At 39.0% G+C, this 16614-nt stretch overlaps 2 protein-coding genes across 3 annotated transcripts in view; both read right to left on the reverse strand.

The window, feature by feature from the left end:
* cd82b (CD82 molecule b) overlaps window positions 1-6470 on the reverse strand; it is a 22650-nt gene extending 16180 nt beyond the window's left edge. The window contains exon 1 of one of the 2 annotated variants that reach the window (XM_005929111.3): window positions 6350-6470. The gene's annotated coding sequence lies outside the window, so the exon portion shown is untranslated. Of the gene's footprint in view, window positions 1-6345 lie in introns of both variants that reach the window. The other variant, XM_042221959.1, reaches the window with a different exon arrangement.
* The window catches only part of tp53i11b (tumor protein p53 inducible protein 11b), a 39986-nt gene continuing 29721 nt past the window's right edge, over window positions 6350-16614 (reverse strand). Inside the window, exons 3-7 of the mRNA XM_005929109.3 lie at window positions 12987-13045; window positions 12781-12829; window positions 12360-12456; window positions 10779-10880; window positions 6350-10301 (exon numbers count right to left, since the gene is read on the reverse strand). Coding sequence (XP_005929171.1) covers window positions 10168-10301; window positions 10779-10880; window positions 12360-12456; window positions 12781-12829; window positions 12987-13045 — 441 coding nt within the window. The 3' untranslated portion in view covers window positions 6350-10167. The remainder of the gene's footprint in view (window positions 10302-10778; window positions 10881-12359; window positions 12457-12780; window positions 12830-12986; window positions 13046-16614) is intronic.

Genomic DNA, 16614 nt, shown 5'->3' on the forward strand with positions numbered 1-16614 from the left:
AAAAAAAAAAAGTAGGCCAGGCCAGCACCACACACTCGGTACACTTCATGAAGCCTCCCTGGTAACATGATTCAGCCTGAGCAGAACCAGTCCAACGACAATATTCACCACAGCTTTCTCATACTAAGGAAAAACAGGAAATATAACCAGCTATTGTGGTTATTCGAGGAGTCTGAAATACAACATGGAGGCACTTGTATATCTCATGACAAGCTCTCTCTTCCTGTGTCACTTATTTCATCTAAACCTTCTTCCAGTATCTGTAACAGGTAATCATGTATTTAGTTCTTTTTTCTTTTGCCTATGTTAACCAACAGTTCAAATTAACAATATGTATCTTGGAAATCCACTCAAATGACTTGCAAATGAAGACTTTTTACTTTGCTGACATCTCTTAATCACATCTCGTTTCCTCTTCACTTGATAAGAAGTCTGTCTACAGATTATGCATAAAGGAAGCTGCCATGTTTTTCCAGACAGTGTGTATGTCAAAGAAGAGAACATGAAAATTAATTATAGCCTAAAGATAATATGAAAAATAGGTTCTGCTCAACAATACTTGTTGTTAGTTAAACTTAGCCGGGTCAGATCTATGATACGTGTCACTGCCTCGCTCTCTCCTCCTCCCCCATTTCCTGTCTATCTCCTTCACTGTACAAATAAAGCCAAAAGCTACAAAACAGACTTAAAAAAACAAAAAAAACAAAAACAAAAAAAAAACAGCAAAAAACAACCAAACCCCAAAGCTTTGATGCTGTTCAGTGTAGTTCAAACTGGTTTTACCATCAAATTTCATTTGAACTGCTGGTAACTATCACATGAGTGTGAGTTACTTAGACTACACAAACATAAACACAGACAAACAAATACTTCAGATTGCTTTCTGAAGAATACTTTCAGATTCAACATGCTTTCGTGGTTTTAAGTTGTTTGTCAGATACACAGTCTGTAGAGCAGCTCTATCAAAAGCCTTTCAATATTATTACTTATTAAATGTAGCATAAAAATACTGATAGAAATACCAACACAATTTGATATTTACAAAGCTACACACAATGCAAAGCCCAAACCACACAGCAGATACCCTTGCAAAGTAGATAATCCTTAAAGGAGATTGTTGGTCTTTATGTCTAGATGGTGAGCAGCAGCGGGGATTAAAAAAAGGCTTAGTTATGACAACCATTGTTTGCTGACTGAGCCCCCAGTCCATCTTAAAACAGTTCCCAACAATGCCTCAATGCTACTTATTATATTTCTGAAACAACAAACATAAATAAGATAACGTGCTAGCCTAATTTATTACGAGGCAGTAACTGAGGTTATACTCTTTTGGGAGTATAGCTTTCATAGAAGCTCGCACACTGACAAGATCAAGTTGAAAATGCATTTAGAGAATTCTTTTTGCGTAGCTTACACAGTCAAAGCCAATCACAGTTAACTTCCTGGAAGCATGTGAAAATAAAGGCTCGGCAGTGGAATGGGAAGTGGAGCTAAACAGCCACCCAGGAGTGGGATTTTAACCATTCATTACAAGTAGAAAATATATATATGCTGCTGCTGATGTCAAAAGGCAGTTTACTTGAAAGGTTATTTTTCATCTCTCCAATTTGAACTAAGTGAAGGCTCAGCTTGGTGTAAAAACAATGTGCAGGATAGAAAAAAAGAAAAATTCCCCTGAATAAAACCGCGACAGAATTACCTGAACTTCCCGGCCCCGTGATCTCACACATTTTTTCCCCCCTCTTTACATCCTCCATCTCCCTCCCTGTGGTTTGGCGTAAGGTGCGAACACCTACTAACAGTATTTTGGGTGCAATAAAAGGTTAAAAGCATTACGCTGAAATAAGTGTTTGTACAAAGGGTCAGTTCACAAGCATGGGTTACAGAGACGAGACAGCACGCATGGCAGATGGCAGCAACTGTGTCTGAAATGGACCCAGCATTGATCAGCTATGGTCGTGTTGAACACAAAACGTCAGGCAGTGTGCCAAGCTCCCTCTACTACCTCCTCCAAACATGGGTCATATTCCCATTTAATATGACCCACTTACGCATCTGTGAGGCCACAGTGTTGGAACGAATGAACCAGACACCATCCTGGTACTACTAAAGCTCTTAATATGGTGCCAGAATCCTGCTTTAACATTTCAAAAACTGTTGATCACCATGCACGAACAGGTTGTAGGTTGTTTACTGCTGCATTTCCGTGACAAAAGAAAACATCTTCAAAATGCATGCATTCCTAGAAACAGCCCCTGGAGTAAAATCCGCCTCTGCGGTCTGCTGGTCAGAGAATCAGGGCTGCTAGTATTGATAGCTTTCGTCAACATGTTATTTTTTATGTCTATGAAAGTTTTTAATTCGCCTGAGTCATGGGGTGTCGGTAATATAGACGATGTTTTATCAGTTCAGTTGCTTTATTAGTTGATACACCTCAGTGGGTTTTCAGGGATGGAGGGGATTTCCCATTTTGCATCTATGTAATGACAAGCTGTATGGCAAAAGAAATCAGTAAACTCCCCATCTGTGGTTGGGTGCCTGGTACCTACCCACGTAAATGAAAATGATGACACATCTGTGGCAACAAGACTAAACACAGATTTGGTCTACAGTCACTATATCATGTAATTGACAATGTTTTTATCCACCCATCCAACCATATCAAGTCACATCATTGCCAATAAATCAGAGAGATTTGTTCCCGTTTCTCGGTTTCTAAGAACAACCAAGGGGTTTAGGTTATCAGATGTGTGATCACAGAATTACGTCTTTGTTTTCTGGGGTGGGGTTCTACTGTTTCTGGTTTTCTATTCAAAGCTGAGTGTGAAGTGGTGTGGGTGAGATGTGCACCTCTAATTGTGATGTCATGGTTTTTAGCCGGAAAAGTGGTCAAATCCCTGCTCCGGTTTGAAAGTAAGCTCCTCTACTTGAGGTAGCAACTTTTAAGTATTTATACAAGTGGTGAAACAGTGGAGTCCAGCATTGTCAAATAAATGTCGATATACTGGTCAAGATTCCTACAATCTACGGGCTGTGAGCTATGAGAGAAAGGACAAAATCATAGATACAAGCAGTAGAAAGGACTTGAAAAGTGTCTGAGCTCCCCCTTAGAAATAGGGTGAGGACTCCAGTCACTCGGGAGAGACCGTTCCTTACAAAGAAAAAAAGGGGGTCGGATCTGATAGATTCCTTGCCATAGCAGGTGAGATTCGCAGATAGGACATGAGACTCTCAGCTCTAGGCAAAGAGCAGACAAGATGACAAAAAAAGTGTATATTTACACTGCTGTCCTCATGACACGGACCCTTACAGGTCATAGAAAATGGATGAATGGAATTTTGTGAGATGACAGATTTCAAATTTCCACTTATGTGACATTTAAACTGTCAGAAACCCAAAAAAAAAAAAAAAATCCCCCACTATTCAGTAGAAAAGATGAGGCATTTATGGCAACGAGACAATCATTTTGTGTATAAACGAAACAAAACAGAGTAGCAAAAACCCCCACCAAACTCTAAATTCAATGATAAATAACAGCAGCCGAATGAAAAATAATGAATGGGAAGAAAGGAATCTAATTTTAACAGAATTAAATATCAAAGTTTAATACCAGCAGAAATTCTTTTGACATCCTTAGACCAAGAAGAGTCAAAGAAAAAAAACAAGAACAAAAACAAAACTGTAATTACTAATCTATTAACACAATGATTTGTGGTGCAACAGCAGTGGGAGAGGGTTTTTTTTTAGAGAGACTTCTGTCTGGGAGGTATTTTGCCAGAAAGTTCTCTTTTCTAATACATCATTTTTTAGTTTTCATTGGTAGTTTGGTCCACTTTTTAGACAGCCCTGCTGGCATATATTCTTAGTTGCTGATGACCTTTACAGCGAGTCATCAATACCTGTTATGGTGCTTCCAAAATTAGATTTTATTCTGTATAGGCTCTATAGGTCCAACAAAACCACTGAGTAACTCGATTACATCAATCTACAACTGTTCTCCAAACCCTGAAGTACAGTTTAACAAATTTAACAATTTGTCCAATCACAAATACTTCCAGAATAAGCAAACACTCAAAATAGTCCCTTACTCTACTCTACATTAAACTTTAGAGAGAGGCGTTTGAGCCCAGGCAGGCACTGAGAATTCATTTGCCTACTCAGACTTCAACTTCTTCTCGTACACCACAAAATTGCTTAAAGGCATACCACAAATGCAGAAAGACTGCAAGACTGTATTAACTGGATGTTACCTAGAATTTCAGTAGCTTACTCATTGCTTCCACTTCAAACTATCTCAGCTTACAATTAGGGCTGTTGCACTGAGAGAAATAAAACAGTTACTAGGCCCCTAACATGTGGAAGGACCACCCAAACCCTGGAATTACAGCACCATTTTTTGGATGTGTTTTTTTTTTTCCCCCCCAGTGCTCCCACAGAGCCTCCACGGTGAAAAGTGCAAAAGGTTTAGGCCACTCCTGCTGGAGAATGGCCAAAAATGTTTCTGGTTCTTCTTGTTCTTCTTGTTCCATAGACAAGTATCAGAGCACTTAACTAGCTGGATTAATGAAGAGAAATGTATAAAATTTGAAAAATAGCCCCATCTTCTCAGATTACAGACAATATCAGACACAGACTCAATAAGTGGGTAATTAAAAGTTATTTTATATCCACCACGAATACTGGCTACTGTGTAAATAATACGTTTTAGTGTCAGTGCGTCACCTGTTTTGTTTTGTTTTTGTTTTTTTTACTTTGAATATTCAGACCACAAGTTTATTGGGATTTATTAAGATCAACATGGGAGAAGATTTTGATAGGAATTGTTGGAAACTAATTTACTTTAATTACAATTCATTTTATTTACGGATTTATTTTCTGTAATCTTTCTGTGTATGTGCCAGATGTAGAAGGCTTCCACCTGTATGTTTTGTGCTCACAGTATAACAAAGACGTGAAAACTTTGAACTCTTTTACCCTGAAGCTTCACACTGTAATTACTGCATTAAGGGGATGAACTGTGCTCAAATTTCATATTTAAAAAGACTTTGATGCTGATAATCTTGATAACTCTAATAACCACTTCACATCAGTTATTATAATTTTCTGATTAGTATGTGTTTTATGTGCACTTTGCTTTCAATTCAGTTTAGTTTCAGTTTAATTCTTGTTTTTTGGAAATTTGTTTACTTTTCGTTTCAGTACTAGCTTTTCTCAATTTTTAAACTGTATTAATGGAAAATGTCAGAGGCAGGATTTAGCCACTACTGATCTATTAATATTTAGGGGTGGCTGTAGTTCAGAATGTAGAGCAGGTCATCTACTAATTGGAAGACTGGTGGTTCGATCTCTGGCTGCTCCAGTCTGCATGCCAAATATCCTTAGGCAAGATACTAACCCGAAGCTGATCCCCTTTTTAAATGCAGTTGAGCCTCAATAAACACATCTATCAATGTCTTTGCCAAATTTAAATAAAAACTAAACTAAACTAAAAATATTTTCCCTGTAATTCTATTTTAGTTCATTTTTGTTTTGTGTTATATTTCAGTTAACTAAAACTAGATGTGAAAATATATTTGAGTGAACTATAATAGCCTTACTTCACATGCTTTCACGTGTTTATTATACCGATCTGGCATGTGAGACCACATACGTTTGGGCCCCAGATTTCATAGGTACGTCACTGGTCTTAAACGCTTTAAACTTTGCATTACGTTGCCTCATTTAAAAAAAAAAAAAAAGGGAGTTGTTTTATTAGTTTTTTTTTCATTTGCTCAAGTGTAAAGTCTAAACAAATAATCACAAAATACCAACCATAACAATTATCCACACTCAGCCATTTTTTCAGTGTCCAGGAAGGTCGAAATAATGTAATTACACCATGTCGAAAGCAGAACCTTGAACATCTGTTTTAACGTTTGCCCAACAAACACGTACAGCTCTCACACAACATATTAAAGTCAATACACCAGCATTAAACGTGCACAAACGACAAAAAGCGAGGACTTGAATCTGGCTGAAAAAGTATTTTTACATCTGAATGACTCCTGGGACTGAAACTCTGGCTCTGCCTGACACTGAACACAGCATCTCGTGTCTTTCACGGCTAGCTGACCGTCCACTGACCAGCTCCTCAAATTTCCCCGACAAAATTAACTACTCACTCTATTAACAAGTTTCCAGCAACTTTAACAGAAAATAAACGGCCCATAAAGACCGTTGTAAACTAAACAAAAGGTCTCCAAACGAAGTACAAAAAAGGGGGCATTCCAACGGCGTGTTTTCACAAGCTAGCGCGGGTAACTCTGGGGTTATTACTAGCTAGATACACAAAAACATCGCAAACACTTACTTTGCGTCTCTGGAGGTGCTCAGAGCTGACAGAGGAGTCTACCGTTGAAACAGAGTCTGGTCTCGGAGTGTGAGAGAAACAAATGATGGTGTCTGTCTGACTGGTTTGTGTGTGGTTTATGTGCGTGAGGGGGCAAATTCGTTACACCCACATTTAACCCTCTCCTGCCTTCCTGGTGCAACACAACTGCAGGTGTGTTTTTTAGTTCTTTTATTACAATTTCACAACCTCAACCTTGTGAGTTTTTCTTTTGTGGGTGTCTCATTTACACAACGGGCACATTGTTTTCTTTTCTTCATCAGAAGAAAACAAAAAAACAACAACAACAAAAAAAACCTAAAAACCAAACAGCATTCAACTTCCTGTCAGACATTGCATTTGCGCAGTTTACAACGGCATCTAAGAAAACAGTGTAACACCTGTAACACCTTAGCAATCAGTAAAGGATTTTCGTGGCTTTTTCTGCGGTTGCAGCTGCAGTTTCATTCGCAGCGGATGCCAAATGTGGGGCCCAGCATTAGACGAAGCACCGTCTTCTGATAGATTATCATCAATCTTATTACCCCGATCGCGTCAAGACTCTGCGTTTTGCAGACATTTTGCAACTTCTCATAAACTCTCACGAGAGAAAAAGACTTAAGCCCCAACAGAAAATATCAGTCTAGATATTTCCTCGTTTAGAGAATTGTCTGTATACAAAGACTTTATAAAGTAATGCAGATTATACCAGCACACGTGCTGATGGTTAAACTTGACGAAACATTTCACACAGCTTCTAAATGAGTCATTGTATGTCACCAAGCAGTAAACCAGGGTTCAATAAATTAAATGGGAAAATGTGGGGAGAATGCATACAAAACCGGGGCACATGGGAGCCTTTTGCCTATAAACAACCCTAACTACGCACACGTTTCCACAGCCACACAATCCCTCTTTTCAGCCTTTGCACGCTGTGCGTGTGTGTAAAGAGGTAAGAAGAGCCCGGGGAAAAGGTGAGACCTGGAATAGTATGTAGTCGAGCTGGAATTCACCGAATTATATTTGTGCAGATGATCGTGTTGTGACACGCTCGACAGAAAACACCAAACAAAGCGCGGGCTTGCGCAGCTCCTCTTAAGTTTCTTGGTTAAACACGTTAAAACAAACGCGTGGAGCTCGTCTTTTGCTGGGTGATGCGTTTGGCCAAGTTGAACGGGATGTTTTGCTGAAGGGTCTAAAACGTTTAAGGCGGTGTCAGACAAGTGAACGGGATGTGTAGAGACTGCACCCTAGCATTACCTGTGCGCAGAAGTCGCTCCCTATCTGCTGGGCGTTAGGTAGGCAGGTATATTTGAAGTTGATCTGCCATTATATTTAATAACAGGAAATGTGAGGATATTTTTGTTAAATAACTGCAATAGTCCATTGCTAAGAAAAAACCCCAAACCTTTCCCTTTGTGATTTAAGACATACGGTATATTTACAGCCCTATACATATATTGCAAGGACAGCAAAAAACAAGGTGACTGGATACATTGTCAAGTCTTCAAAATAAACAATGGTGTTCTTTATTTCAAACTTTGTAATGCAAAATCAATAGCAATGCATTTTTGAGGTACAATATACCACATAAATACATATAAAACAATGCTACAACTTGAAACAGAGTAAGGAATGCTATTCACAACAGTATAACGCATGATGGATGAAGGAGGGAATAAATAGCTCAACTTGCCATGTCTTCAAACTCAAAGAACACTGGCTGCTTGTGAATGTTTTGGCTAATTTATGTCAGAGAACCAGAAGATGAAAGAGCCATGTCTTTGCCGTCCTCCTCCTGCCTGCCCATCACTTCAAAAATAACCTGCTTTGTAGAGCTTTGAACATTTTCGTAAGGCTGATGATTTGAGGCCTCGCAGTATTGAGGGAAATGGAATGGCATTTCTCTTACACGCCATAATTATCGTGCTAGCCAGGACAGAGCATTTCAGGTTGAGGAACAGAACGTCACGCGGGAGAGCTACATCTAATTAAACCCTGGCAAAAAGGATAATTACTACTTTTCAGGGGTACAGGAGACCTCACCCGTGTTTCGCGTTCCCTATCTGAACTAAAAGTTCGCCCCAAGTAACGAGCACATCTGCCTTCAGCACCGGACTGCAAACCCACAATCACGGGTCACTCCCTTCTAGGGCAGGACTCAGTGTGGTCTTTTGTAACAATACAGACCACCTTTGAAGACCTACAGTATGCTCCCTTTTTTTAAAATTCGAGCTTACAAATGAGTCGCCTGTGTTTGGGAGTGTCTCTATCAGGTTTTAGGTGCTGCTGAGTCAACAAACTGGATTGCTGGCACCGCTTCAAAACCAAGCTGAGTTATGATGTACCTGAGGGCATGCTGAGGATTTGGAAGTAGAAATGTACTCAGCAACGGGTGAAAACTGTCAAATATATGATATATTTGTTTTAAAGCACATACAGTATAACTGTCTTATCAATCAGCTTTTCATTTTTAGGGTTTGTTTTTTTTGCCATTTTGGTTCATTCAGCCATTTACTGCTTTGCTGTCTTCTGTTTGTGGCAACTTGCTACAAAGTTTTATGGATTATAGATCTTTCGGTGGATTACATCGCATGCATGATGTCAAAACACAAATGTCACTTAAATAGGTACAAAATAAGACACGCCATAATTAGGTGGAGGATTAGAATTGAAAATCATTTTACCCAATACTGAAAAAGTTCCCTGTTTGGTTCACAAGAACAGCACAGAATAGTAAATAATTTTATTTACATATGTACAGGGAGCAGGATGCAGTGTAGATGACTGTTCTTTTAAGTAGTTTTAAGGCAAGACTAACGATATGGTGTATATGAAAAAAGAAAACTGTGCTACATCACCAAAGTACAGCCAGCTCAGATTTGTTTACCTGCACACTGACGTGCTTGTCTTGTAACACTAGCTTTAAGGTAGTCTGAATGTTACTTGGGATAAAGAGTCCCATCTTGTAGTGCACACACAGCAAAGAGAGAACTACTCTGTTCCTCTTGTATGAGTAACTTCACGTGTTCATCAACATTGCATGTATTAATGTCAGTAGTGAAAATATAGTCCAAAATAGTCCACTCAAGGAATAATAATAAGTCCCTGAAAAGTATTTAGATCTGAATATTATTAATGGCCATAACTGAGAGTAAACACTGAACTTTAACTGTTTTTTTCAGTGTGAAAGCTATCAGTTTAGAACAGATTTCATCGTCACTCATTTGGCTTTTTCCGAATCTTAAACCTTGGATTGTGTATTTTGAGTGTTCACTGGAAAGCCGTCAGAAAGCATGCACAAGGTCAGTTATTAGAGTACATAGTGTGATTTAACGTCAACAGCATCAAAACAACAAACAAATGACAGCACAAACTTTTGGTCCTCGAGTGTGATTCAGAAACGGTGTCGATGCAACTTCTTATCAGACACAAAATACTGAGTCGGGAAATCATGAGCTGTACATGAACAATAGATTCAGGTGTTTAGAACTACTCTGTAATGTTAATTAATATTACAAATCAAAGGAATACAGGATTGGACCTCACAGCCCCAGTGAAAGTAGTTTACTTTCACTATGAGGTTTCTTGTTCTTGTTGCAGAGTCTGGAATATGAGACTGTACCCATCTGTTAAATACTGGGGGTTACATTAGGCTAGGTCCTGTGGAAGGGGGCAGGGGGCATTGACTGGCAAAGTAATGCTCCGAGCCCCAATCAAATCATAATCCAAACCTTCTGGCCCCGCATTTGTGATCTGTGCTTAACTGTCCCCACCCTGGAAGTTATCACACAGTCAGCTCAGATCTTCTTTGGCTTACGGCCCAGGTGGTAGTAGTAAGCCATGGTGACCAGCAAGAAGAGTACTCGACTGAGGAGAAGCAGCATGGCGGCGTTGGGAAGGATGCCGATCTCCACTAAAGTGATGGACGTCACTGAAACCACAAATAGAAATTTACTTAAATTAGATATTAAATGATAATAAACAACAATAGCCTCTGAAAAAAAAGCATGAATCAGCACAATTATCAGTAAATTTTTGATAAAGACAGTGCGTATATGCAAACTCCCTGCTTGTTTTTCATAAAGTATTAATTACCTGAGCAGCTATGAAAGAGAGCAACATGAAAATTGACACTTATGCCAACTATGAAAAAACACACACACAAAAACAGCACCATTTATACCCATACACACAATGCTTCATAGTACATTTAAATAAAAATGTGTCTAAATTTGAAATACAAGGATGTGACACCTCACACTGAACACAAGAGGGCACTACCTGCACATTTTTCTTTCTGCAAACACTCCCACATGGACAAAAGTAGCCATCGTTTTTCTGCATGAGGCAGAAAAGGATGAAACAAAACAAGATGAAGATAACTTGTAATCTGTGTTGGAAAACTCACCTAAAAACTGCACAGCAAAGTAGCAAGCCTCACTGAGTAGAGTCCACTGGATGATGACCTTTTCTGCTGTGTAGAGTCCGTTCCACATGATGAGGGACAGGCCTGGAAAAGAATGCAAAAATAGGGAATTTATAGGTTCAGGGGCATGGGAATGAAAACAGAAAATAAGAGCAAGCTCGGGAAGGAAGACTCCTACATGTCCGAGAGAATTTCCACTAATAAAACTACAAGAATCTTGACATCATGTGCACATGTTGCTAACGGGGCCTGTTGATTCAGCTCTGACTCTCTGTCTGTAATGACGGGCTTGCGTGCAATCATTTCAGTGCCTGCTCTTCTTCCTGTTCATTTTCCTGAATTTCACTCCCACCTGCAGAGAACAGTGAGGCTATGGAAACAAGAAGGGGTAGGCTGAAAGGTGGGAGGGCTGATGGACTGTATCCTCTCCCTGCCTGGTTCCATCTGTGCAGCAGATGAGACCCCATCATCCGCCCCCTTACTGCACCTAGTCTGATAGGCCATCACCCTCTTTTGCTAATCCCCACAGTGTGAATGACATTTATAATGAAGAAGCCAGTTCAAGGTCAAGCTGGTTCATTCATGTGTTCTTGTAGTGGTTTAGCTGGGATTTGTTCAGATTTTACATTTTTGATTTATCAAGATATGCATAAAACATAGTATTAAGTCTTTCCCTTAGTATTCATGTTATTGAATGCCTATATGAAGTTTAGGTGCTAGCATTTTGACTGATTTAGTAAACTAAATTAAAATGACAACCTCACAAATTGTACTTAAACATTAAGCCTTCTCACTCTCTCTGTCTGTCTGTCCTTTGCATATTCTCCCATCTCCCATTACAAACCCTGCGATCACCCGAGTGACAGCTCTGTCTCAAGTCAAAACCCATTAAAATAATTGCTCGCATCTCAGACACGTTGTATGCTATGCGTGAGGTGGGAGCTGAGCAAAAATGGCACTTTGTCTCGTTGATGAAGTGACATTAAAAAAAAAAACATTTTTAAGTCACTGCAAAAGAGAAAACTGCAAAATATGAATGTAGAGTAATACACTGCCTCCTCTTTTAGTTCCAAGCACCTCATTCGCACACACAAACTTACTGTTCTGCCACCGTGTACCAACTAGATCCAAATCTTATATATAAAGCTGCAAAAAGGAGGTGACTGTGGCCGTTCTGGAGAACTAGTCTTTTACCTCATAGAGAAACAGAACTTGAATTATAGAGCCACCATTTGCAGCCTGAAGGAAGGATTTTGGAGGAAGAAGAGATCCCTTTATACAGTATCTGAATGCAAGAAGAGAGCTCTTTCTACAGTATCTGAATGAGTGCTTGAAGTGTTTGACTCAAAATGAATACATTAGAAGCTGTAAACACAAGAGGCAGTGCAGTGCAGTGAGGCAGTGTATATTTTTAGCATGTAAATAAATAAATATTAAAGCATCGTGTCTGCATCAGTGCTGCACGGTCAATGCACTTGTTCATGCAAGTATATTCACACTCAGTAGCATAAATACCTTTATGAATGAATTAGCTGCACAGCTTTCATAAAACTTTGGACTTACTGAGCAATGCTCCTCCGTAAAGGCGAACAGAGATGTTAGTAGTGGAGAGCTCCTCCTCAAAAACGACCTCATATAGTTGGTTGGGAAACACCAGAGCCTGTGTAGGGTAAAAAAAGGAAAAAGCACAACATAGCTTTGTCATATCAGCAAAACAGCACTGTGTGCTTCCCAAAGTCTCCCTATTTTTGAGCTAGTATCACAGTGAATGCCCTGGAGGATAATGTGAATGTAGATGGTGAGGTTAACAAAGGCGGAGCTGTTTCCCCAGATGTCCCTCACTGATATCTTGGAACAGAACCTACAGTAACTCAGCGCTGCGTTTGCATAACGTGGTTTTCACACTTCTAAAAAGATACATTTCTTTCTGCCTTACATTTGAAAATGAAAAGACTTTGAAATTTATCAGTGCAAAACATCTTACCATCAGAGCCATAGCTGTGAAACCCACTGCAGAGATGAGTATCCACACCCTAAAAAGAGAGAACTATGAAATGCTACACCCATCCTGTGAAAATTACAGATTGTAGACTTTGCAAGACTAGCAATGATGCACGGATGACCTTACACAGTCTGCTGTGTTAACTGTGACTGTTGTGATGTTGAGTAACTGAGCAGCTGAAATCTCACCTCAGCCCGAAAGGCTCTCGCACTGCAAACTTCATCTCATTTCCGAGCATCTGACTGATCTATCAGCAAACGAGGCAAGACAAAAGAAACAGGAAATGAGTTATGAGAAGGTAAATGCAATCACAATCATGTCATCATAACAAATACATGTTATGATCACCTTCAGCAAAACCCCACATAACCAGGAAGAAAGAGTACTCTGGAGGTGTATTTAAAGTAGTTAATGGAGAGAAGCACACAAAACAGAGTGTTCAAGAGAAAGGAACAGAGCGGCTGAGTGTTAGAGAAGCATCTCTTAATGTTAATTAGAGACTGTAAATGTTCTCGCCTTTTTAATCGCCTCCTTAAGACTCACTGTATGTCATAATATCTTTTAGGGAATTCTAGACGAATAACTGACTACCATGTCAATGCCACAAGAAAAGCATCATCTGCAACAAATGACTGCTGGCAACAGTAGCAGCACATAGTAATCAATTTATAATCCTGGAAGCCTGAAATCGTTAGTGGGAAAAATGTCTGACAAACTGAAAACTAAGTGTGACGTGCCATTTCTTAATGACCAAGTGTTCATTCAAGCCGACTACAAGGACAGATAGCAGTAAATATTTCATGAAATGCCATGCAAACTGATCTTATCACACAGCAATATTCAGAAGATATACAATATCTGATAGGATAAGCATCTCTTATTACAGATGAGAGTAGACCCTGGAATCCTAATAAGCAGCAACTATATTTTCAAACTCAAAGGACCCAAGAGTTATTGGAATTTAAAACTAATTCATTAGCATGCTACACACATCTGACAATCAATTAATCACTTAAAAGGGACCCATTATGCTCATGTCCGACTTCATTTATTTTAAATTGCTGTAGTGCTGTTTTAAGAAGGCCTATTTATCTATACGGCAACATCTCTGTTCACCCACCCCTTCTTCTGATGGGGTGTTGTATGTGCTTCTGCTCGTATGTGCCTCACAAGATCATTTTTATCATAAAGAGATCACAAAAATCTTAGAGCATAAAAAACACATCTGAAAGCATTTACAGCAGGCTGAAGCCTCATCTCATGGCTCAGAGGGATTACTTGCACATATGCTGACCTTATTATCTGAAGGCCTGACCACATTTAATATTAGCATACACCTTTGGAACAGTAACTATATGAAAAAATATGAAAGGAAGCTAATAGTTCAAATTTAATCAAAGAAAAAAAGTGAAAACATGTATTTCTTTCAGGATTCATTGTAATTCTATACTGCATTGTTCAGACTGTTGGTTAGATTGAAATAAATAATTTGTGCTTTTACAAACCAAGGTAATTGCTTTTCAATGCACTACATTAGTGTTATGTGTTTACAGAATGTGGATTCGTAGTAATTTTTTTCCTGTAAGAATAAACAGGAGAAACAAGCCCAGAAATGTTGTTAACAGATTCAGGGTCAGGCTCATGAGCAGGAAGGAAAACAAACTGTCCCAGATAACCACAGAGAGTGAAAATAAATTAATAAATAAACCAAGTTTTCTGCCTGAACGGACAGGAACCCACAGAGAAATTACAACTGTTGGCTGGCTGTGAAGTTGAATTCCTTCATCTAAAACCCTTCAGGTTCCATCATATCCTTAACATGAATGATTTCCCTTCATCATAAAACATTCTCTTCCCTCAAAGGGTTCCGGTGCTGGAGCCAGACGTAGCATCACACAGAACTAAAAATACACAGAAGCAAAAGAGCTCTAAAGAAGAGAAGATGAATCATTTTCTGGCTACGAGTGTTTACAGGGAACACGGAATAGCTTTCTGTTTGATAAGCCTGTGAAAACTTAATGTGAACGAAACAATGATCGATGTCATATCAAAACATGGGTTTTCACTGGCTTTTACCTACTGCCATCTCCCACAAGGTGCATGGTAATAAGTGCAATATCTGGACCATTTTCAAAAGAAAGTGTATTTCAAAGAGTTGATGCATTACATCATACTTATTATGTAATATAACAATATCAGCAAGACCTAATTTCACTGCAGCTGGAGAGAGCTTTTTCCAGGATATCATTAAACATGACTTTTCCTTTTTGCCCTCGGGGCAGAGATGCAACTATACTCGTGTCTGTTGACTTTCTGTGAAATTCACATCATGACGTGAATTTCAAATGTCACCATTTTGAGCACTTTTGTCAAAAAACTATACCTGTTGTGTTTGTTTGAAGAGTTTCTTAAGTTAAATATGTAATTTTCAACCAGACATTTATTTGTAATGCACAGTAATTTGGCATATAAAAATAACCTCATCATGGCAATGACTTTAGATGCAGATAAAAAAAAACACACCACGTTTAAACAAAATATATAAGGGTAGTGATTCATGTGTGTGCATTTGCATCAATCTTTGATGTATACACAAACAGAAGGACTGATGACCCTGAACTTGTTAAGTAGCTTTAGAGAACCCGTGTTCAAAAGCAGCAGAAAGGAAAACAAAGACTTCATGTGCTTGAAGTAAGATGGGGGAAGGGGATTTTTCTTTTTAAGATTCTTAAATTCCCAATGTCTGCTGCAGTCTTTAATTTAGGGGTAGACATGTACATCCCTCATTGCAGTGCAACTGAAGCACCTGTACACGAATCCATAACCATAAACAGGTGAATCACCCTTCCTGTGCCTTTGGTTTTAGGGGCCGTTTTTGACAAGAACACATAAATATTCATGACTGGCATGAGAAATATTCATACTCTGAAAACTGAGCATCAATTGATGGTACCATGGTGGCTTAGGGCAGAATATTGCAGAAGGCAGTTGAGTGGAAAGAGGGAGAAACAGGAAAAGAAATACACAATGTTGTTTGTGCAGAGAGAAGCTATAGTGCAGCTGTTGTGGCCTTGAGTTGTCATCAATCACTCCTTCAGCTATTTAGTAAACAATGAGCAGCTTTTCAGCCATAGAGGATGAAAAATATTCAGCTAATACCAACTAGAGTAGCAGTGCTCTGAAATATCAGTATCTGTCAGTTGCAACATCCCATTACCACTTAAATACAGGATCACTGAATTAAACAAGCTGTAATGGTAATGGTGCAGCCAGGTGAGGCATTATCTTTTTGCACAGTAGCACCTAGATAAAGCATTGCAGTAATGCACTACTGTCTTTCTGTCCCTTAAAGAGGAAGAGTATTCTTATCTCTAAGTAGTAGAAGAAGCAGGAAGGCACAGTGAACAGAGTGCAGGAGCACTTCCTTCCATTGTTTACTGAAACCACCGGGATGGAGTCAACTGTTTCCTCTATTAAAAAAAAAAACAAAAAAAAAAAACAACTATGTATGGCAAGGATAAATGGAACAACAAGAGTAAGCACAATGGAGTAGAATAAGTGAACAATTATACTGTCACAGTAACAATTAAATTCTAATTTAGTTCAATGTCGAAGTTAAACAGGGAAACACATTTTTTCAAAACAGCACGTACAGTAGATCCCATTAACCAAACTGTTGTTTTACTGTGGTTTGTATACCCTGTTGTTGGTTCAGCCATTACAGTGAATATGCAACCCCAAGACTCAAGAGAGAGGAGCAACTGCCACATTCGTTTCTGTCTTTATCATACCGTCCTGGAAAGGTTTCTGAGTGGC

Source organism: Haplochromis burtoni, unplaced genomic scaffold (assembly GCF_018398535.1).
Source record: "Haplochromis burtoni strain Fernald_Lab_line unplaced genomic scaffold, NCSU_Asbu1 Contig_77, whole genome shotgun sequence".
In the NCBI taxonomy this organism is placed as follows: domain Eukaryota; kingdom Metazoa; phylum Chordata; class Actinopteri; order Cichliformes; family Cichlidae; genus Haplochromis; species Haplochromis burtoni.